At 45.3% G+C, this 24,557-nt stretch overlaps 1 protein-coding gene across 1 annotated transcript in view; it reads left to right on the top strand.

Annotated features, from left to right (window-relative positions):
* The first annotated feature begins 5,257 nt into the window (after positions 1 to 5,257).
* CDH17 (cadherin 17) overlaps positions 5,258 to 24,557 on the top strand; it is a 33,588-nt gene continuing 14,288 nt past the window's right edge. The window contains exons 1-9 of the mRNA XM_036436517.2: positions 5,258 to 5,317; positions 8,210 to 8,308; positions 13,531 to 13,665; positions 14,545 to 14,683; positions 16,670 to 16,828; positions 16,922 to 17,121; positions 18,533 to 18,664; positions 19,041 to 19,191; positions 24,269 to 24,484. Coding sequence (XP_036292410.1) covers positions 5,273 to 5,317; positions 8,210 to 8,308; positions 13,531 to 13,665; positions 14,545 to 14,683; positions 16,670 to 16,828; positions 16,922 to 17,121; positions 18,533 to 18,664; positions 19,041 to 19,191; positions 24,269 to 24,484 — 1,276 coding nt within the window. The 5' untranslated portion in view covers positions 5,258 to 5,272. The remainder of the gene's footprint in view (positions 5,318 to 8,209; positions 8,309 to 13,530; positions 13,666 to 14,544; positions 14,684 to 16,669; positions 16,829 to 16,921; positions 17,122 to 18,532; positions 18,665 to 19,040; positions 19,192 to 24,268; positions 24,485 to 24,557) is intronic.

Raw genomic sequence — 24,557 nt, 5'->3', positions numbered from 1 at the left:
TTCTTTTCATCGGAAGCCCTTCGGGGAGGGATAAGGCTGAATGTAAATGACAAAATAAAGGATGAGGGCATTGCTGCTTTTAGTTTTTAGATTCAATCAAGACACCCCAATAGGTGGCCTGTCTGAGCATCTGACTAAAATAAGGCATTTATTTTATTTTTATTTGCTTTTCTATCATTCAGATGATATGCATTTGGAAGATTAAAAATACTAAAAGGAAAATCAATTCAAGGTGAGTTGATATGCACTGAGTGGCCAGATGATTATGATCTCTGAACGAATAATAATCTGGCCACTCAGTGTATATCCTATATAATAAAAAACTAATATGCAAATTGTCCCCAGGACCAGGAGTTTGACAAGTAGGCAGGCCGGCCAACTGCCCACGTCCCCTCCCCCTGGCCAGGCTGGCCAGACCCTACCCATGCATGAATTAATGTACCAGGCCTCTCTCTATATATATAATGTACCAGGATATCTATCTATCGTATCTATCTATCTATCTATCTATCTATCTATCTATCTATCTATCTATCTATCGAGGCCAGATTATTATGTGTTCAGAGATCACAATAATCTGGCCACTCAGTGTCTATTATCTAGTTCTTAACCTATTTACCAAACAGATATTTGTTAGTGTATGTATGCTCCAGTTGGGTGCAACTAATTGATTTTTTTATATGAATGTCTCTCTCTGAAAAATCAATAAAAACATATCCTTGGGTGAGGATTAAAAAACAAAATAAGACAATTCTTTCGACAACAAGTAAAAACTCATTACTCTGTATCAAAATACATCTTTACATCTCAAGTTAGTTTCCTGAACACTTTATGTTTAGTCTGAAATCTATTCTCTCATTGATGGGACACATTCATAGGACATCCATGTTATACGATCACAGATGTTTCAGACTTTAACAGCATCTGCTGAGGGCTTACTATAGGCAAGGAGTGTGAAGAGCTGTAAGAGGTTAAGAAATAATCTTTGAAGTCAGGCCTTTGCCTTGGAGGGTCTTATTTCCTCTTCGAGGAAATAACACAGACGTGTAGATACACATGAAAAATAAGATGTGGGCCAAAACCGGTTTGGCTCAGTGGATAGAGCGTCGGCCTGCAGACTGAAAGGTCCCAGGTTCGATTCCTGTCAAGGGCATGTACCTTGGTTGCGGGCACATCCCTGGTAGGGGGTGTGCAAGAGGCAGCTGGTCAATGTGTCTCCTTGATGTTTCTAGCTCTCTATCTATCCCTCTCTCTTCCTTTCTGTTAAAAATCAATTAGGATATATTAAAAAAAAAAAAAGATGTGGGCAGGAGGGGCTTTGAGAAGATACTTTTGGCTTATAAATGAGGGATGTGCTCATGAAGGGAGTGGGATTTACGTGCCAGCGGCACGAAGACAGACACCGTGCTCTTAGTTTGGGGGTCCTACTTCTTAGCACAGGATCTGGGGCATTATTGGAGCTTGTTATAACAATTCAATGCTTTTCAAATACACGAATACTCTGGAGCTGATGATGAGATATGAGAAGTAGAAGCAGAGGTGAGGACGGGTCCTCTCAATGGAACTTCACGGAGCAAATATTAATTGTCCGCGGACTGCGGGTGGGGCTGGTGCTGGGTGGGGAGGGCAGCGAGTGCCAAGCAGGGCAGAGGAGAGCTCAGGGTGCAAAGTCCACCTGGTGCAGGCTCCCTGGGTGTGGGGAGGGCGTGGGAGATAAGGCTGCAGTAAGGAGACCAGCATTGGGAAAATCTTGTGTGGAGGAGTTTGAAGAGAAAGATCTCCAAATGTGTTACTATTGTCTATATTTTTACTTTCCTTTTTCATATATATATATCGATATATATATCTCAATATATATATCGATATATATATCTATATATATATCTATATATATCTCAATATATCTATATCTATATCTATATCTATATCTATATCTATATCTGTATCTCTCTCTCTCTCTCTCTATATATATATATATTATTGATTTCAGAGAGGAAGGGAGAGGGAGAGAGAGAGAGAAACATCAGTGATGAGAGAGAATCATTGATCGGCTGCCTTTTGCATGCCCCACACTGGGGATTGAACCTGCAACCTGAGCATGTGCCCTAACCCAGAATTGAACCGAGACCTCCTGGTTCATAGGTCAACTCTCCACCACTGAGCCACAGCAGCTGGGCTATATTTTTACTTTCTTAAGCAAATATTGGTGACCGCTGATCATGTTCATCTTGCTAATATAACCCCCCCTCCCCACCTAGTTAGACTTAAGAATAGCAACTTATTTTTTTGGTATTTATTTTATAATCCAATATGCTAGAACCTGGGATCATTATTCACTTCTATGTGTTTTCAAACCACAAAAGCAGTCCAAAGCAGTAGAGATATGTCTCTTTTGTGTTTAACAAAACGAGCCAATTCTGCAATGATGTTTGGACACATCAACCAAATTAATTCTGAGGCAAAAGCTAACTTTGCAACATTCAAAGAATTTGTTCACTCGGGTTTTAGTCCAGGCTCTTCCTTAAAATAGCTGTGGAATCTTGGGGCAAGCTACTTAATTTATATAGCACATACACATTTTATACCTTTACCTCTCTGTGACTATATCTACTTCCCTGCAGCTATCACGTGATATAGATTACAGTAGAAAGAATCGAAGAGGTTTTGGACTTTGAGATCTGACAGAACTGGTTGTAAGCCTGGCTGGATCACTTCATTAGGCGAATTGCTTAGCTTTGAACCTCAGTTCCTTTATATACACACTAGAGGCCCATGGCACGAAGATTCCTGCAATAGGCCTTCCTCCCCCTGGCTGCTGGCACTGCTTTTCCTCTGGCACCCGGGACCCAGGCCTTCGCTCTGGCCACCACCTTCTGTTTTCACTCCTGTAGCTCCCTCTGCCCCCAGCCCTCCCCCTCAGAGCAGACGTCCTGCCCAGCCACACGGTTCCATGCCTGCATGTGTGCTGCCCAGGCCTGGAATGGCTGGGGGGCAGGGCCGCCATCTTTGTTGGATTAATTTGCATGCTCGCTCCTGATTGGCTGGTGGGCATCATGAAGTAATAGTCAATTTGCATGTTTCTCTTTTATTAGTTTAGACACACACACACACACACACACACACACACACTCACACACACTTGTATGAAGAATAACAATTCCTACCTAATTTTGCCTATGAGGAACTCCTAGAGCACACATTTATTACTGAGTCATTGCTATGCATTTTCCATTTGAGGAAACTGAGGCACAGGGATATTAACTTGAATATTCATGACCACACAACTAACAACAAGGATAGCTGGGTTCAGTTTAGGCTGTCTGATTGAGTCTGTCTTCTGCACCACTGTTATTCTGTTTGTGAAGGGCCCTCTAGTTTCCTCAGAAATTTAAAATGGAACAGCCTTTGACCTAGGAATTCCACTTCTGGCAATATACCCTGAGAATCCCGAAACATCGATCAGAAAGAATATGCGCACCGCTATGTTCATAGCAGCATTATTTACAACAGGAGGCCAGACGCACGAAATTCGTGTAAGGGGCTCGGCCCTCGCAGCCCCGGCTGCCTCGTGGCCCTGTGGCCCCCCCCACGGGTCCTTCCAGAAGGTCGTTCCACTGTCCAGTCTAATTCCCATATTAGCTCTTTGTCATATAGGATAGCCGAGGTCTGGAAATAGCCCACCAGTAGATAAAAAAGACTGTGGTATGCTTATATAGTGAAATACTCTGCAGCTGTAAAAAACACACACACACACACACAAAAAGACAAAGGAATGCTTACCCTTTGTGACAACGTGGATGGAGCTGGAGAGTTTTATGTTAAGCCAGTCAGAGAAAGACAAGTACCATGTGATCTCACTAATATGTGGAATCCAGGGAACAAAATAAACTGAGGAACAAAATGGGACCAGTAGCATGGGCACATGGAACAGACTGGTGGGAGCCAGAGGGGAAGGGCAGGGGGGTGACTGGATGAAGAAGTTTTTTTTTGTGTGTGTGTGTTTTTAAAATATATTTTATTGATTTTTTACAAAGAGGAAGGGAGAGGGATAGAGAGCTAGAAACATCGATGAGAGAGAATCATTGATCAGCTGTCTCTTGTGCACCCCCTACCAGGGATGTGCCCACAACCAAGGTACATGCCCTTGACCAGCATCGAACCTGGGACCTTTCAGTCCGCAGACCGACGCTCTAGCCACTGAGCCAAACCGGTTTTGGCTATGTTATTGATTTTTTACAGAGAGGAAGAGTTAGGGATAGAGAGTCAGAAACATCGATGAGAGAGAATCATCGATCAGCTGCCTCTTGCACACCCCCTACTGGGGATGTGCCTGCAACCAAGGTACATGCCCTTGACCAGAATTGAACCCGGGACCCTTCAGTTCGCAGGCCGACGCTCTATCCACTGAGCCAAACCAGTCTCGGCTGGATGAAGGGATTAGCTAAAGAACATATACACATACACCATGGACATGGAAAATAGTATGGTGACAGCCAAAAGAGGGGGAAGCAGGGGTAGGTAGAGATTAGAAAGAGGGGAAATGGGGGAAGTTTACAATAATGTCAACATTAAAAAATGTGTTTTAATCCTCACCGGGGAAGTGAGAATATTTTTTTTTTCCATTTTTTAAAAAGAGAGAGTGGGAGGGAGAGAGGGAGAGAGAGAGAGATAAAAGAGAAACGTAGACATGATGTGACAGAGACACATAGATTGGTTGCCTCCCACACATGCCCCAGACCAGAGGCGGGGACTGGACCTGCAACCCAGGTACCTGCCCTTGACCCAAAATTAAACCGGTGGCCCTCTGGAGTGGAGGCCCACACCCTAACCATTGAGCAACTCTGGCCAGGGCAACATTAAAAAAATTTTTTAAATGCTGCCTCATGACCCAGCAAAAAAATATCTACCACATAGATGAGATTAATAAATGCTCTCTTTAATTCTCAGGGCGTACTTCTACCTTTTAGAAGTTCAATTATAATCTATCCAAATGTAAGGCATTAAAAAATTCCAGGGCCTAAATTTTTCAAGTGGTTTGGAATTTTAATAACCATTTTTCTGTGCTGAGTTTATTAGTGTTCCATGTATAAAAACTTAAAATTATACGGAAAAGATTAAGTGAACCAAGAAAATCACGATACCTAAAGATGACAAAGTGATTGACATATTAGTAAAATGAGTGCATTTAAAAAAAAAATTATTTCAGCAGACTAGTAGCTAATCACTTTGATCTCTGGTTTATTCACAGGAGATTGAATAAAAGAAAACCGAGATGGCACACCATCTGCACTGCTTGTGTCTCCTCACACTTTACTGGGTAAGAAAAGAGCGTGCTCTTTCTTTCTTTACCAAAACATTTCCTGCCACCCTTCTGTTGCATACCAGAGGAACAATGGTTATCACTTTTTAAAAAGTTTATCAGCCGAAACCAGTTTGGCTCAGTGGTAGAGCGTCGGCCTGCGGACTGAAGGGTCCCGGGTTCGATTCCGGTCAAGGGCATGTACCTTGGTTGCGGGCACATCTGCAGTGGGGGTTGTGTAGGAGGCAACTGGATCAATGACTCTCTCTCATTAATGTTTCTAACTATCTCTCTCCCTTCCTCTCTGTAAAAAATCAATAAAATATATATTAAAAAAAAGTTTATCAAAATTAAATCTCATACCAAGGACACAAGTTTCCCCAAAGTGGTATTTTTGATAAAATGGCTACAAGTGTGTGTCCATACTTTCTCTTCAGCTCTGAAAAGCCAGTAGCACTAGGGTAAGGTTTAAAACAAGTCTATCTACTCTGGTTTAGATCGCCACATATAGGTAAAAGCACACTGATACAGATCTTAGTATAAGTCCCTTAATCATGACTTTTTTTTTTTTTTTACTTGACCATGAAAAATAACCACTAAAACACACAGGAAAGCATTTTATTTATTTTCAACCCTGCTCTGCTCAGTATTTTTCTTCCCATATCTATTTTGGGGTTTTCGAGTTAAATTTGTCTTTAGCCACATGTTGATCTAAACGTATTGACTGACAGGCTAGAGCTGGAGCTGGCTGGAACCTGAGGAAATTCAACCGTTGACCTGGTTTCACTCGTTAGACTCACAAATGTCTTACACCTGCCAGTATTCTAAATATATATATTTTTATTTTTTTACAGAGAGGAAGAGAGAGGGATAGAGAGTTAGAAACATCGATGAGAGAGAATCATCAACCAGCTGCCTCCTGCACACCCCTTTCTGGGGATGTGCCCGCAACCAAGGTACATGCCCTTGACCAGAATCGAACCTGGGACCTTTCAGTCCGCAGGCCAACGCTCTATCCACTGAGCCAAACCGGTCTTGGCACACCTGCCAGTATTTTATCATGAAGCTAGGTTAGGGTGAAGCCTTTGCTTTCTCTAGAAGAAGCTTCTAGATCTGAACACGGAAAAGATTAAGTGACCCAAGAAAATCTACAATACCTTAGGCGACCCTGCTAACACTTCTGAACCTGACAGATCAACCCACAGGTTGAGAACCGCTGCCGTGGAGCCTAAGACCACCGGAAAGCACAGATATTTACATTACGATTCATCACAGGAGCAAAATTACAGTGATGAAGTAGCAACGAAAATAATTTTATGGTTGGGGGTCACCGCCACACGAGGAGCCGTATTAAAGGGTCGAGGCATTGAAAGCTTGAGAACCACTGTTCTATTGTAGATGGCCTCACCTCAGATCTTGGTTCCTTTTTTCTGTGACTCAAAAATAACATGTCAAATTTCAAGACCCACAGAGCTGCCTAGAGCCCACACAGTTCAAAATATTCACTGAGTGGAGCAGAGCTAAACCTCCGGAACCAGCAGAGCCTTCCGCCCAGTGTTGGAGGATGGGGGAGCAGATAACCTGCAGTTCATCCTCCAAGACCAGGCGCTCAAAGCTTGTTGCTGGGGCCAACGACCCCATGTGACCTGTCCTCTTCCCACCCTCTGAAATGTCCTTCGCTGATACACTGAGTGACCAGGTTATTATGATCTCTGAGCACATAATAATCTGGCCACTCAGTGTATATCCTATATAATAAAAGGCTAATATATACATTGTCCCTTTGACCAGTAGTTTGACCAGCAGGCAGGCTGGCCAACCATCCATGTCCCTTCCCCCTGGCCGGACCCCACCCTGGCATGAATTCATGCACTGAGCCTCAAATATAAATATAAATATAAATATAAATGTAAATATAAATATATGCACTGAGGGTTGTGGTGAAGTCAAAGCTAGGTTCAAACTTGGCATTCTGGCTTACCGGTGACAGGAACATGAGTGAGTGACGTGTGTTGAAACCTCAGAAATGGGTCTGATGGGAGGGCTTGCCTTATAGAATGCTGTGGCAATGCACGGCAATTATGCCTCTGTGAAGCCCTCAGATCAGTGGCTGGCACCGTCTAAGTGCTCAGTAAGTGTTAGCGATGATCATTGCTATAGCATGTTACCTGTTCAGTGTCTGCACTCCTCTGTTCGCTGACCCATGAGGAAGAGACTGTGATTCAGTCATCTTTGCAGCCGCAGCACATAGCACAGTGCCAGGACCCAGGCAAACGTGACATTCACAATCACGGGCTTATGTTAGGAAGCCACACTAGATGGAAGGGAGGGAGAGGATCCTATCCCAGTAATTAGGTCCGCATGTCCGTGCTGTGTCAACACGTGCTCTGAGGAAGTAGCTTCCCTTCTCTCAGCTTCCTCTGTGAACTGGGCGCGAACAGTCTCCCCGGAGAGCCACAGGGTGAAGGGTCAGAGGAGAAAAGCAAGGCGAGGCTCAGAGCAGTCCATCTTGGCCTGGCAAACCCTCAACACAGGTCAGACCTCTTTCTGCACACTGTGGCTGACTTTCACATGGTCTTAAGTCAGGTTAAAGGGTGTTATGGCCGAAACCGGTTTGGCTCAGTGGATAGAGCGTCGGCCTGCGGACTGTAAGTTCCCAGGTTCCATTCCGGTCAAGGGCATGTACCTTGGTTGCGGGCACATCCCCAGGAGAAGGTGTGCTGGAGGCAGCTGATCGATGATTCTCTCTCATCAATGTTTCTAACTCTCTATCCCTCTCTCTTCCTCTCTGTAAAAAAATCAGTAAAATATATATTTTTAAAAAGGGGTCACATCTCCTCTGTCAGTCCTGGAATTAGCACGTGATCTGTTCACAATGGATGGTGACGCTAACCTTTCTTTTTCTGACAGACAACGGGACACGGCCTGGAGGGGAAGTTCAGCGGCCCCCTGAAGCCCATGACCTTCTCCATTTTCGAAGGCCAAGCACCGAGCCAGATCATATTCCAGGTAACGACCACTTTCGATCGCTGTCGTCTTGACCGCTCATGCCCTCTCAGTAGACTTTTATTCTTCTGTGCAGTGGGAAATAAAACAGAGGCTCGGCTGCTTCCTTATCAGATTGGATTTCAGAAGCTGACTTAAGCGGAGAGCTGGTGGTCTGACATCCCCATGTGGGCCTCCTCCATTGTGTCTGGGGCGAGTCCTACCCTTTGGGAGCAGGGGTCTGTGTGCCTGTCGGCTACCTCCCCTCCCTCAAACTCTCCCTGCTGAGCATGGGAAGGGTTTCGGGAGCGGGATGGCCGTCTGACCATCAGGCTGGCCGTTCAGTGTGCTCGCTGCCTGAGGCGTTTGAAAGGGGGGGTTCTCTGGAGCATGTGTCTGGCCAAAGGCCTGCTTTTTGCTCCCAGCACCTCTGAGCCCCGTGGGGCCCAGGCCTGGGGGTGACCACGGCACCCTGGGCGGCAGCCCTGTCCTGTAGGCAGGTGACCGAGAAAAGCAGTAGATTAATGGGTGGCCTGCAGGTGGGCGTGAGAGGCTTCAGCTGTAAAGAGCTCTGGAATAATCCTGGAAATGTAATGGAGGAGAGAAACATGCTGCTGCATTTACCGAAACCCCCTGGGCAGCCTGCTTGGCCTGGGCTGCTTATTGGGTGTTTCCACAAGCCTCTGGGGGTGCCCATGACCCCAACCCCCTGTGCACGGCAGTTGCTAAGCTGCCTCCTAAGGCAGGTGCACTCCATGGATGGTTGAAGGGTTCTGCCGGCAGAGGAGAGGCTGGGAGCTGCCGCCTGCCCCCCCCCCCCCCTTTGGTGTCAGTGCAGACTGTGCAGTGCGCCCAGAGCATGGCAGGCAGGTGCCCGTGTGTCTCTGCCCGTCCTGGCGTGCAGGGTGTTTAGAGGTCTGACCTCTCCAGTTGGGGACGTCGGGCAGGGAGGGAGGAGCGAATGCTCTGGAAGCTCATGGCTGCTAGGAGTTCACTCGGAGAGGAGGGAGGCTGGGGTGTCCCAGCAAAGGCCCAGCATGGACACCTGCCCCGGGCTGGGAGAGGGCAGAAGGCCAGTGCGATGGGAGCAGAGCGCAAAGAGAAGAAGCTGGAGAGGGGGCTGCAGAGACAGCTAGGGTCCTGACTCCTAAGGCTCTTAGATTTTCTCCCAAAAACAATTGGCCTGAGTCTTAAAATCCCGTAATACCGCACCTGAATTCCCCTCTGATGCCCTCTCAGTCCGCCAGTCCCCTCACCCGCCTGGAGCCCCACCCAGTGAAACGAGCCTCAGATGCCTTTTAATTTCACATTTGCCCTGCTAAGTTTTTTTTCCCCCCCCTATACCTAGTTTTTGCTTTTTGCTTTTTAATTATTATTATTATTTTTAATCCTCACCCAAGGATATTTTTATTTTAGCCAATCAGCAAGGATTTACATAAGACCCAAAGGTGGAGCTTGCTTCCCTTATCATTGTCTCAATGAGACAGGGAGTGGTTGGCTTTGACCTTTCAGAGCTTCAAGGTTGACCAGCCTTCCGGGTTCCTTGTCCACAGCTTTCTGCTGGTGAGGACAGGGGTCGGTTTCTGACAATCGTGTAAGCTAAACAAAACCTATTTCTGGGCCAGAGTCTGTGGCTACTTCTGGGTGAGGGGACTCAGGGGCAGAAGAGAGGAGGGAGGTGTTCTGTGGGTACAGGCCCACGGCCCATTGACAAGGATCAGGACTGTCTGTAGAGGCAACGCCCGCTTCACAAACATCACGGACCTAGACCTGCTGGAGAGGGTTTCTTTTTGTTCCTTTTTTAGTGAACGTGCTGCCAAGCTTCTCTCTTCCGAGCAGGAAATGACAGCCTCGTGGTCATGGGTGCATGTTGCTTGTTTAGGGGTGTGTATGTGTGTGTGTGTGTGTGTGTGTGTGTGTGCTGGGGTGGAGGAGTAAGAGATGAAGGAGATTTCCTTCCTGGGATCACAGCACCTCTGTGCTAGAAAAGACCTTAGAGACTCCTGATACCAACTGGTTTTTTTTGTTTTTGTTTTTGTTTTTAAATATATTTTATTGATTTTTTACAGAGAGGAAGAGAGAGGGATAGAGAGTTAGAAACATCGATGAGAGAGAATCATCAATCAGCTGCCTCTTGCACACCTTCTACTGGGGATGTGCCTGCAACCAAGGTACATGCCCTTGACCGGAATCGAACCCAGGACCTTTTGGTCCACTCTACCCACTGAGCCAAACCGGTTTCGGCCCAACTGGTTGTTTTACAGGAAGGGAAACCGAGGCTTAAGTAAGTCCATGGCAGAGCTGAGACTAGAAAACAGTCGCCTTCTAGTCGCGCATGCCACACTCTCTGTGCCTTTGTACTTGAAGATAGTGCACAAACCCCGCTCTGGGAAGACGTGCCTTTGAGTTCTTTCTTGCAGTGTTGGGAAGGGTTCTAGATCGCATTCAGCACCACCTGGAATGTTTTATCTGGAGTTTGGGAGACACAAAGCAAGTGCATTGCTCCATGAGGTTGATCCTTGGATTATTAATGTTCTTAAACTGGAGGAGGAGGAGGAGGGGGAGGAGGAAGGGGGAGAGGAAGAGGAAGGGGAGGGGGGAGAGGGGAGAAAGAGGAGGAAAAAACCTCAAACATCTACAAACGTTTTTCACTGAGGATTTCTAACAAGTTCAAGCTTAGTACTCTCATGGGCTTCCAGGCCGTAAACAGTATGATACAGATCTGAGAAAGTCTTCTTTTCCCCTTGTATTGACACCTAGCTCACACGCCATGAAAACCACCCTTTTCAAATGTACTCGTCAATGGTTTTCAAAATACCACAAAGATGTCCAACCACCATCACCATCTAACTCCAGGACATTTCATCAACTGTAGAAAAAACATGAGCAGTAACTCCTCATTCTCCTCTCTTCACAGCTCCTGGCAAACACCAATCTACTTTTGGTCTCTGCAAATTTGACTGTCTAGATATTTCTTATAAATGGAGTAACCATAGCGTATGGTCTTTTGTGTATGGTTTCTTTTACTTAGCATGATGTTTTCAAGGTTCATTAATCTAGTAGCATGTATTAGTATTTCATTCTTTTTCATGGCTGAGTAATATTTCATGGTATGGATATATACCACTGTTTGAATATCCATTTATCAATTGATGGACATTTATGGCTATTATGAATAATGCTAATAAGGACATTCACGTACAACTTTTTTTGAGAGGATATATGTTTTCAGTTCTCCTGGATATGTACATAGGAATGAAATTGCTAAGTCATAGTTTAATTTTTTGAGAAGCTGCCAAACTGTTGCTCATTCTCCACCCTATTTTATGTTCCCATTAGCATTGCATGAGGGCTCTGCTTTCCCTAATTCCTTGCTAGCACTTGTTATGCTTTGTATTGTAGCTATCTAATAGGGGTGAAGTGGTATTTCTTTGTGATTTGGGTTTGCATTTCCCTAATGACTAATAATGTTGAGTATCTTTCCATGTGCCTATTGGCTATTTGTATATCTTCTCTAGAGAAATGTTTATTCAAAACCTTTTCCTGTTTTTAAAAATAAATTATTTCTTTATTGATTTCAGAGAGGAAGCAAGAGGGAGAGAGAGATACATCAATTAATAAGAGAATCATTGACCAGCTGCCCCCTGCACACCTCCTACTGGGGATTGACCCCACAACCCAGGCATGTGCCCTTGGCCAGAATCAAACCTGGGATCCTTCAGTCCACAGGCCGACACTCTATCCACTGAGCCAAACCGTCTCTGGACTTTTCCTATTTTTTTTTTTTTTTGTCTTTTCAGTGGTATAAGAGCTCTTTATATATTCTGTATACAAATTCCTTATCAGATACCTCATTTGCAAATATTTTCTTACAGCCTATAGATTATCTTTTCACTTTCTTTATAATGTAATATAAACACAAAAGCCTTTAATTTTGATTCAAGCTCAATTTTTTCTTCTGCTGTTTGTGCTTTAAAAAAAATCCTTACCCAAAGATATGTTTTTATTGATTTTAGAGAGAAAAGAAGGGAGAGGGAGAGAGAGAGAAACATGAATGAGAGAGAAACATTGATTGGTTGCCTCCGACATGCATCCCAACTGGGGATTCAACCCACAACCTGTACACGTACCCTCACCAGGACCTGACCCCCAACCAGCTGAGCCACACTGGCCAGGGCTGCTGTTTGTGCTTTTGAGGTCATATCTAAGGAACTTTCCCCATCGCTTTCTCTCATCCAGACTCCTGAACATTATGTTTGTATATTCTTCTCAGGTTTTATAGTTTTAGTATTTACATTTAGGCCTTTGATGTTTTTTTACTGTTGATTACTTTTGGAAAACTACCCAAAATTGTTTGCAGTGAGTAAGCTCTGAGTTAGGTAAAAACAAACAAACAAACAAAAAAACAAGGAAGGAAGGAAGAAAAAAAGAAAGAGAGAGAAAGAAAAAAGAAAGGAAGGAAGGAAGAAGGAAGGAAGGAAGGAAGGGAAAGAGAGAAAGGAAGGAAGGAAAAAAACCTCTGAGTAAGCCCAGATAACAGTTCTCTTGGTAGGTACATATTTATAATAATGAAAGTGTAATATGCAAATCAGCCGAACAGCAGGATGACCTTCCGGAAGGACGAAGCCGGGGCTGCGAAGGCCAAGGCAGCAGCCAGGATGGCTGCGAGGGCTTACCCTTGTATGCTTTTAAAAATCTTAGCAATAAAGCTACTCTTTTAAATATTTTTGTAGAAGTTAGTAATGTTATAGTTTTCAGATATTCTCAGAAAAATCTCATCTAACTCCAGTTACCATTCAAAGCATCAGTTGACTTTTGTCCACATGTGAAAGTATATTGTATACTGTTGCTTGAAGGAAATGTATTTTGAATACTAGTTAATGTTCAAGCAAACTTTTAGGATGCAGCAGTTTAAAAACTCAGTGCTTCTTCATCAGCGATTATACAAATGAAAACATAACCTGAAATTGATGACTTTCTACAGTAGGGGTGTCGAACTCAATCAGAGAAGGGGCCAAAATCTAAAATCCAGCCTAAATCGCGGGCCGAATGGTTTACTGAACAGTCATAAACTGTCATTGTGATGGAAACGCAGCGGAGTGCAGTGATGACAGTGTGGTGCGGGCCACATTGCAAGGCCTGGCGGGACGGATTTGGCCCGCAGGCCTTGTGTTTGACACACGTGTTCTACAGAATCTACCGCCCTGCTTTTCTTACAACCTCACCGGACTTCTGCTTTTCCCCAGTTTAAGGCCAGTCCTCCTGCTATGACTTTCAAACTCACCGGGGAGACAGATGGAATATTTGAGATACAACCCGACGGGCTTCTGTACCACAACAAAGCTCTGGACAGGGAGACGAGGGCTGTTCACAAGCTCCAGGTGAGTTGAGACCAGGAAAAGCCACCTCACTCCAACCTTCCTGCTCACCCTTTGTCCTGGGAGGACCACCGCACCTTCACCCCTTGTCTAGACTCCTCCTAGGCTCTCCTGGCATTAATGGTACACTCGGTGAACCTCGTTTGTCCGTTTTTATTACCAGCTACAGAGGGGTACGGCGGGGGTCCCCTCTTCCTTAGGCTGTTTGACCACAGCAGCCCCATGTACATGGCCAAGGCCCTCAAACGGCAGTACTCATTCTAGTGTGGCATGCTCCGCCACCTGGATCAAACCCAAGCCAACACGTCTGTGACTTTCACGGGCGCCTGCCTGTGTCTGTTGTGTGGGCTCTGCATCCACAAAGGAGGCAGCATCCGTGCTGGGATGGAGCTTCTTTGGATCTTGCAAGAAGCAGAAATGACCGATGGTCAGTTTTTGTGTGTGTGGTATCTGAATATGCAGGCACGATAGAGAGCTGATGGGGGGGAGAGGTGGGGAGGAGAGCAAGCCGAAAGCTTTCTGTTTAGTAACTTCTACTATTGGATGGGCAGGCTGACCATTAAAAGGCCTCTGTAAGAGGCCATCAAGCCGCGTCCATAGCCTTGGGGGACAAGGGGCTCTGATTTTACTGACTCCAGCTACTTAGAAAAGAAGCATGTCTAGCGCACAGCATATTCCAGCCCTGGAAAACGGTCCTGATCACCCAGGCTCACCTGATAGGCCCCTGTCCCAGCAGCCCCCGATCTGGGCTCTTATGGGCGCCTTTCTCCGCTGCTGTCACCGGGCATCGGTTCTTGGAACTCCGATTTCTCTCCAGTGACTTCCGTTGAGTGATAGGAAGCCCGGATTCACCCCGGCGGATTCCTCCCCTTCCTCCCTCAGGTCTCAGCCTTGGATGCTCATGGAAATACAGTGGAGGGTCCGGTCCCCATCACAGTCGAAGTGAAGGACATCAATGACAACCGACCCACGTTTCTCCAGCCCAATTACGAAGGCTCGGTGCGGCAGAATTCTCGCCCAGGTAATGGAGTCTGGAGGTATTTCCGGAAAGCAGGACGGTGCCAGGCAGACAGGACCCATTTATGTGGCTAACAGCTGTTGTCACTCATGAAGCATTTCCTATCTTTTCCTTTTTCTTTTAAATATATTTTACTGATTTTTACAGAGAGAAAAGGAGAGGGATAGAGAGTCAGAAACGTCGATGAGAGAGAAACATTGACCTGCTGCCTCCTGCACACCCCCCACCGGGGATGTGCCCGCAACCAAGGTACATGCCTTTGACCGGAATCAAACCTGGGACCCTTCAGTCTGCAGACCTATGCTCTATCCACTGAGCCAAACTGGTTTGGCAAGCATTTCCTGTCTTATTTAAATCTCACAGCAATCCTCCGGGAGTTGTTTTATTATCCCTATTGCTCTAGGGCCCTGGTCAGCAAACTCATGAGTCCACAGAGCCAAATAGCAACAGTACAACAATGGACATTTCTTTGGAGAGCCAATTTTTTTTCAACTCACACTTCTTCTAACGCCACTTCCTCAAGATAGACTCGCCCAGGCTGTGGTGTTTTGTGGAAGAGCCACACTCAAGGGGCCAAAGAGCCGAATGTGGTTTGCGAGCCACAGTTTGCCGACCACTGCCTTAGGGCAGTGGTTCTCAACCTTCCTAATGCTGCGACCCTTTAATACATACAGTTCCTCATGTTGTGGTGACCCCGAACCATAAAATTATTTTTGTTGCTACTTCCTAACTGTAATGTTGCTACTGTTAATGAATCGTAATGTAAATATCTGTGTTTTCCGATGGTCTTAGGCGACCCCGCTAGCGGTTCTCAACCTGTGGGTCTCAACAGAGGGGTGTTGGTAAATGTTTAACAACTGTCTTTGGGGGGAGCCCTCCTCATAGCATTTATCTCTTTATGTGGGAAAAATATTCCTATCATGGCCTTTTTTTTAACTTATCGATGGTGTTAATAATTTGCTCACGAAACTTCTGGAAATTCAACAATTAGCTCTTACCAGCTGGCTCCAGTACATTACTAGTTATATCTACCGATATTTATCATATTAGAAATTAAAACAGAGAAACGTCAACATTTATTAATTCATTTAAAATCATAAACATTTTAATAAAAGCTATATTTTCAAGAAAACAGGAAGACGTATAAAGAAGAATGGCACTGTTTTATTCTTTGCAAACTCTTTAGTGTCTGAATTAATTGAAAACAATTAGATCCTCATGCCTGTTGCTGTACTGATTCTTTTGCAATATCCCGTTTTGGTTGAAGCATATGATGAAAAACTTGCCTCACACAGATATGTACTTGGAAGAGGGAGGAATATCATAATGGCATTTTGAGATAACTATGGATATTCTTTGATACTATACCTAAACTCAACAAGTGTTGGGGTTTTTTTGTTTTGTTTTTTTAATATATTTTATTTTATTTTTTACAGAGAGGAAGGGAGAGAGAGCTAAAAGCATCGATAAAAGAGAAACACCAATCAGCTGCCTCCTGCACACCCCTACTGGGGATGTGCCCGCAACCAAGGCACATGCCCTTGACTGGAATCGAACCCAGGACCCTTCAGTCCACAGGCCAACGCTCTATCCACAGAGCCAAACCAGTCAGGGCAAGTGATGGTTTCTTAAAAGCTGATTACCACGTGGTAATCATATTAATGCCCTTTCTTTGGGTACTCCTTTACACAAACATGCATGAAATTAACTTGTGCTTTGAGTGGATCTTTTTTTACATGTGCATAAATTTAGATTCCATTGACCCTAAAAACAGTCTTAGAGACTCCTAGAGGTCCTGGACCATACTTTGAGAAACCTCATCCTAGGGAAAGGAAGCAGAACAATGGTTTACTTTCCCGCTGATATGAATTATGGCATCTTCACCGCCCCTCTTCGCAATCTCTGCATCTTAGAAGGCCAACGTGGCTCTGGTTGGTTTGGGTTTCCACTAATACCTTTGTCTCTTTCTGGGCGTGTGTTGTGAACTAGGAAAGCCTTTCATGTATGTCAATGCTACGGACCTGGATGACCCAAACACTCCCAACGGCCAGCTGTTTTACCAGATCGTCATGCAGCTTCCCAAGATCAACGAGGTCATGTTCTTTCAGATAAACAACAAAACGGGGGAAATATCACTCACCCCTGCAGGTAAGCCTTCCTAGGACTGATTCCGAAGAAGGGGCCTACCTCTGTGTCAGCTTGGCACACATTTCCCTCTCTGTTCTCTCCCACTTTCCTTAGGATCTAAGGAACTGGACCCCAGTAAGAACGCTTTCTATAACCTGGTGGTCTCAGTGAAGGACATGGGAGGCCAGACTGAGAATTCCTTCAGTGACAGCACATCCGTGGACATCACAGTGAAGGAGAACATTTGGAAAAAACCCCAACCTGTGGAGATTGTAGAAAACTCGACTGATCCTCACCCCATCAAAATCACTCAGGTAGTGCCTAAGAAATGCCCAGAGCCCATTAGATACATGTTCTCCCTTTGTACAAGCACACTCTCATGGTCTTCACTGATATATTTATTATGTACATTTTTAACGTAGCATAACTATAAAGCAAACTAAACAGACAAAGTTTCTGGTCCCAAGTCTCTGGAGTTTACTATCATGGGTAAACTCTGACCAAACTGGGTTCATATCTCTAGCTCTCATCTATCTATCTATCTATCTATCTATCTATCTCCATCTCCCATCATCTGTACCATTCATTTCCCATCATCTGTATCTGTATCTGTATCTGTGTCTGTGTCTGTGTCTGTGTCTGTGTCTGTGTCTGTAGCTGTAGCTGTAGCTGTAGCTGTAGCTGTAGCTGTAGCTGTATATCTTTAAAAAAGAACTTCATCTAAGATTCCCCCATTGATGTTAGTTGTTCCCTGTCAGTAGTCTGGGATATGGCTGCACTAGGTTGTGTATGACACACACACATCATGTACAAGTATGTGATTTGAATTTTGAAAAGCTGCTTCTTATTCTGGTGGGGAAAGTCTCTATCCAGTAGATTCATCCCATCACAGACGAGGGACATGGACAGGCTTGATTGAGCAAGAGTTCAGTAGGCAGCCTCTTTACCTTTGGAGACCAGCCTCCTCCAACTCCATCTCCTCTCTTCATTCCCATGCTCCCCTTCCCACCTCTGCAACTGATGCTCTTACTCTGAGTCCCCTCTTCCCTTAGCTCCTGTAAGTACCTGCTAGCTCCGCTTAGATCTGATCTTTTCTGGAAAACCAGGGGTTTCCTTGACGTGAAACCTGTGGGTTCGCGAAAGAGCACTGGGTTTGGAAGCAGATGACCACGTTAATGACTGACCATAGAAGAAGCCATTTAACTGTTCTGAGCCCCATCCTCTCAACAGTAAATGGGGATAATAACTCCTCTCTGGGTTTTCGTGGAGATTAAGTTAGAGGCCGTGTCTGTGAAAGCGGATAACAGGGAATCATGTTATGAGTGAGTCCCAGCCTGTGGTTCCCCTAAGACTGCTTTAAAATGACACTGTTGTTAGGAGGCCCTGGGGATGGTCCATCCCATATATATTGTGTAGCTTAAAAGAATTTTTATGTATTGAGTGTTGAATTAATGAACTTCTCTACCAGGAGGGAAAAAAAGAATGAAAGCCAGAGTTATTCTGCTTTTCCAATGAAGAAAGTATGTGAGGACTCAATTCCATGACAATTGCAGATTTGGAGCCTTTACTAAAGCCTTTCTATCTGTTGTTTAGGCTATTCCCATGAGAATTTGTAAACGCTAGAAGGAATGCATATGCTTGTTTGCTCCCGGGGCTGTCAAAAGAAATCCAGTGCCTTTCCTCACAATTCGGTATCTTTCCTCACAATGCACTTTGGCCCTCCAGGTGCGGTGGAATGAGCCAGGTGCTCACTATTCCTTAGTCCCAAAGGAGAAGCTGCTGATATTCCCGTTTTCAATTGACCAGGAGGGAGATATTTATGTGACTCAGCCCTTGGACAGAGAAGAAAAGGATTCAGTGAGTAAAACGGGGAGGAGGGGGGCAATGGTAAGATATGTACACAGATAATAATTTAATTAAAAAAAAACAAAAAAAAAAAACCGGGCAGGAGTTTCCCAAGTGACAAGACCAAGTGCTGTGCTCAACCGAGAGCCGAGAGCAGAAAAGGTTTTACTTCAAACCATTCACTAAAACCCCAAGTCATAGATGATTGATTTCAAGACATGATACTATCCCCACAAATCTGATCTGTTTTTTTGTTTTTGTTTTCCCTCATGTCCCAATTCTAAGTAAACTGGAAATAAGGGATTCAACGAAATAGAATTGGAATATTTTTCTCTGCCTTTTAAAGGCAATGATGGGTCATGTCTTAACGCTGAGCTTCCTGTTGCAGTACGTTTTCTACGCGGTTGCCAAGGATGAACTTGGAAAACCACTTGCATTTCCACTGGACATTCATGTGAAAGTGAAAGACATTAATGACAACCCACCTACGTGTCCACCTACAATGCCGGTATTTGAAGTCCAGGAGAATGAAAATTTAGGTAAGGAAGGAGAGCTGTCCAAATCTGTGTAACTGTCTTTCCTGTGTTAACTCTATACTCTCTTTACCCTCTCTGTCTTGGAGAAGGTGGGCAGGTGAACCTGATGGATGATCAGTTATCCACTAGCACAGTGTAGAGCTTGAATACACCTTGAGACTCACACAAGTATAGTTTTCAGCCCACTTACTATCTGGGTAGTGGTCTTCAATTGGAGCATTTATGGCTGCCATCACCACCACCATTATCCCTATTAATACCCCTACTAGTACTGTTACCACAATTAATACTACTACACCATCCTTACCACCAGCACTAACACCATATCCACTCACACCATCCTGTGTGCATATATAAGATTATCTCATTTGCAAGGTTTTTTACATAGATCCTTATTTTCCCTCTAATAAAGTCAGTAACAGATAAAACAGCACCAAATTTGATACACAATTTATTTAAATATATATTTTGATTTTTTTACAGAGAGGAAGAGAGAGAGATAGAGCGTGAGAAACATTGATGAACTGCCTCTTGCACACCCCTTACTGGGGGTGTGCCCGCAACCAAGGTACATGCCTTTGTCTGGAATCAAACCTGGGACCTTTCAGTCGGCAGGCCGACATTCTATCCACTGAACCAAACCGGTTTCGGCTTGATACATAATTTAAATTAGCCTCTAGACTAGGGGTGTCGAACTCAATCAGAGAAGGGGCCAAAATCTAAAATCCAGCCTAAATCGAGGGCCGAATGGTTTACTGAACAGTCATAAACTGTCATTGTGATGGAAACGCAGCGGAGTGCAGTGATGACAGCGCGATGTGGGCCACATTGCAAGGCCTGGCGGGACGGATTTGGCCCGCGGGCCTTGTGTTTGACACATGTGCTCTAGACCCAAGGTCAGATGCTCTGCAATAAATAAGCAGAACAAATGGAAATTGACTTTTGACCCTTGATACTCCCTCTTCTAGGAAGCTGATAATAATAGCTCAGGAGGCTGGTAGATGAAGTTCAAGTCCTACCCATTTTTGTCTCTTTGTTCTTGACTTGCTTTGTTTTCTTTTGCTGTGTCTTGTGGTAGCTTTAGCTTTTCCCAGGACAACTACCATGAGAACATCACTATCTCTGGAAGTTTTATGACTTCCCTGGATTTAGGAAAACCCTTGTCTGTCACTCCTGGGTGTTGAGTCCGTCGGCTGAGCAGGCTGGCTTTTCTTGAAATGTTTTTGTCTGTCGTTTCCTCGCAGTGTCTTATGACTGCAATGCCTGGGTCTCTGCGGCCCTTCTGGGCAGATCCTCACAGGTCTGGGGACCTTCTCATCATTTTCTTTTCCTCTCTCTCTTCTTGCCACGCACTTTTGACATCGTGGCTGCTGTCCTGGTGGCTTGGGAGGCACTGCGTGCCTAGCTTGCTTGCTCCATGCTTACCTTTTTCTCACTGTCAGGAGTCATAGGTAGCCTGTGTATTGTCTGTGTGTGTTGCTTAGGTCCTCTCTTTTTCATTTATTCCAATTCCTGCTGCAACAGGGGCTGTTAAATGACAACTCAAAGGATTTTAATTAATAGCTAGTAGCCCTGCGCACGAATCCGTGCACCAGTAGCTCGCTGCCACCCTCGAGTAGCTTACTGACCCTCCCCCTCCTTTAGCTCTCTGCTGCCCGGTTGTAGCTCACTGCCCCATCCTCCTGCTGACCTGTGATTCGGTCGGTCGTTACTTGCTTCGGCATAATGACCATTTGCATATTACGTTGTTATTATGTAGGATAAGGGAGAATCTTCTAACAGTGACAGTTGCGTAACAATGGAATGTGTGTCAGTAGCCAGTAATCACTTTTTGGAACTCTGGGATGATCTGTGATGCCGACTGAAGGCAGAAGACCCTTCCAGATGATGCCTCAAGTCTCTTTGCATAAGGTCTAACCTTGAGTTTATTAGTTGTCTATTGCTGCATAAGAGATTGCAGCATAAAACAACAAACGTTTACTATTTCACAGTTTCTGTGAGTCAGAAGTGGGCCAGGAATTCTTATAAATCAGCACAGACTGATTGATTCTATCTATGTAGGCTAAAAGAGGTGTAAAGCTATTCCCCTGCCCAGTGAGAGGTAGAGGGGGGGTTACTGTTTAGCTCAAAAAATACGAAATTATTTCTTTGTACGTCTATATTCTCCTGTTTGGTGTCGTACGTTAGCCAGAATCTTGTGAGGCTCAAGTATTAGCAATGTCAGCAGTGCTTTTCGAATCCCACTTGCTACCAAGTCCTATGCGCTCACATAGGAATTCACCTTTCATACAGCCCCACCTCTCCGAGGTATTTCCGAGTGCCCCAAGAATCAGCGTGAGATGCCACTTGTTCCTGGCCTTTGTCTCAGAAACACAGCACTCCTTTTTCTCCTCATGCACAAATACCTTACTCATCCTTTTTCTCCTCATGCACAAATACCCCTGCTGGAATTTCCCCCGTCACTTATGCCAACAGCTCGTGGGGCCTCTGGCAGCTGGCACTTCCTGTGGAGTGAGAGAACAGTGTCCTTGGCGTTATGCTCACTTGTTTGGGGGAATGGTCCAGAGCTGGGCTGCTCAGGCATCACGGGATCCCAGAATTCAGTAAGACATTCTTCGTTCCAGCACGTAGATCTTAGAGTTAGAAACATCAATGAGAGAGAATCATCGATCAGCTGCCTCCTGCACGCCCCTCCTGGAGATGTGTCCACAACCAAGGTACTTGCCCTTGACCAGAATTGAACCTGGGACCTTTCAGTTCAGAAGCTGATGCTCTATCCAGTGAGCCAAACCGTTCAGAGCCCAAATACATCTTTTCCTCCGCTCTGCTACTCTTGATGCCCTCCTTCCTCAGCCCGAGGCTCAGCTCCCTGGGTCCAGCTCCACTGCAGACTTACAGGGAAGTCCCCTGCCCCATAATAAACATCCTTCACGTCTCCGTATGTCAGTAGATGCCAACTGATATGGGAGGCGGGGAGGGACCTAGCTCCACACGTGGCACGCAATCCAGTCTCAGTCTCACGTTGGGGCTGCAGCTGCATGTAGAGAAACCCACGACGCCCATGTCACGGAGCCAGGTGATCCAGAATCTATCCTGCCTCCCTCAGAGCTGGGCGCAGTCCTGAGTCATCACCTCTGACTCGGGGAACGCCCTGCACTGAAACACTCACAGAACTAAATCCTCGGGGCCAGGAACTGCAGCGAGGCAGAGAGCATGCGTGCCTGCTCTTTGCCCCGTGTTATCTCTGGGGCGGAGTCCCTCTCTGCCATTGCTGGAGAACTTGGCTGAAAGGGGACCCGCTGCTGGCTCAGCTTTCTTTAGTGAGAACAGTTTGCCTTGCATATGAGTGTCAGAGGGTCATTGTGACAGAGTGCTATGAAGATGGGAGCTTAGGACACCAGGGATGTATTCTTTCACAGTGGCTAGAAGTCTCAGATCCAGGCGCCTGCTAGGGGAGCGTTTCCCCTGCCTGTTCCTGCTCCTGGTGGCTCTTGGCGTGCCCTGGCTGCCTGTGGTAGCACCACCCTCGTCGCTGCCTCCTACTTCACATGGCCTGCACCTCTGTGTGTGTGACTTTGTGTCTTCTCTTCTTAGGAAAACACTGATCGCTAGATTTGGGACCCACTCTACATCCAGGGTAAATTTTATTTTATTTTATTTTATTTTTTATTTTTAAAATTTTTATTTATTGATCTTGGAGAGAGAGGGGAAGACAGAGAGAGAGGAGTGAGTTGTTGTTCCATTTATTTTTTATTTTATTTTTTAATATTTTTTATTGATTTTTTACAGAGAGGAAGGGAGAGAGCTAGAGAGCTAGAAACGTCGATGAGAGAGGAACATTGACCAGCTGCCTCTTGCACACCCCCTACCGGGGATGTGCCCGCAACCAAAGTACATGCCCTTTACTGGAATCGAACCCGGGACCTTTCAGTCTGCAGACCGATGCTCTACCACTGAGCCAAACCGGCTTCGGCCAGGGTAAATTTTATCACAAGACCCTTAACTAGTTATGTCTGCAAGGCCCCTATTTCCAAATAAGGTCACAACAAGGTTTGGAGTGATTCTGAATTTTTGTGGGACAGTTTGTTATGGGCTGAATTGTGATTATCCCCCCCCCCCCATTCATATGGTAAAGTCCTAATGCCCACTATCTCAAAAGCTGACTATTGTTTAGAGAAAGGGTCTACAATGTCTTCAGAGTGGGTCTTAATCCAATATGAATCCATGCTGGCATTGCTAATCCTTGGGGACATAAGTCCCACAAGATTCTGGCTAATGTAAGACACCAAACAGGAGAATATAGATATACTAAGGAAGAAGTTAGTATATTATTGAGCTAGCCCAGTGGTTGGCAAACTCATTAGTCAACAGAGCCAAATACCAACAGGACAACGATTGAAATTTCTTTGGAGAGCCACATTTTTTAAACTTAAACTTCTTCTAATGCCACTTCTTCAAAATAGACTCGCTCAGGCCGTGGTATTTTGTGGAAGAGCCACACTCAAGGGGCCAAAGAGCCGCATGTGGCTCGCGAGCTGCAGTTTGCCGACCACTGAGCTAGACCATACCCCCACAAAGGACAGGGGCATTGTTTTGTGTCGCTTTTACCCAAAGCGTGTAGAATAGACTCAGCACATAATTCTGAATCCATCACTGATGGGCTGTTCTTCCGAGAAGAGAAAATCTGGGCACAGACATGTACAGAGGCATGACCATGTGAGGACACATGGAGATGACAGCTATGTACAAGCCAACAAGTGATGACAACGGAGAAACCAGCCTTTCTGACACCTTGATCTCAGACCTCTGTGACATCCAGAAATGGTGGGAAGATACCTTTAGGTCGTTAAAGCTGCCCAGTCTGTGGCACTTTGTGATGGCGACGCAATCAGACTAACACACTTCTCAGCACACTGCACGATGGAGAGGGTTAGGGGGACCAAAAGAAATCTAAGAACATCAGCCGGTGGTTCCAAGTTATTTACCGAGCGTTCCAGGGACCTGCTTCTCCGGTGGGACCATTTAACACAGATGGAATGGAGTCTGTGGTGGGTGAATTTTCTTCTTTCCTTCTTCACAGGGAACAGTATTGGCACTCTGGCCGCCCACGACATGGATGAAGAGAACACTGTCAACAGTGTTCTACATTACAAAATTGTGGATCAGACCCCCATGTCTCCCAAAGATGGGCTCTTCCTCATCCAGTCCTACTCGGGGGTGTTCCAGTTGGCCATGCAGTCCTTGAAGAAGCAAGACGTGCCTCAGTACCTCGTAACCGTGGAGGTGTCAGACAAAGGTCAGTGTCACACTCGCTGTCAGGAGTGAAAATGCTTGTTTCCCTCTTACTGTGACCAGTTAGGCTGTTGTAA

Source organism: Pipistrellus kuhlii, unplaced genomic scaffold, assembly GCF_014108245.1.
Source record: "Pipistrellus kuhlii isolate mPipKuh1 unplaced genomic scaffold, mPipKuh1.p scaffold_m20_p_14, whole genome shotgun sequence".
Classification (NCBI taxonomy): Eukaryota; Metazoa; Chordata; class Mammalia; order Chiroptera; family Vespertilionidae; genus Pipistrellus; species Pipistrellus kuhlii.
The sequence above is the reverse complement of the archived record's forward strand: the minus strand, read 5'-3'. Positions and strand labels throughout refer to the sequence as shown.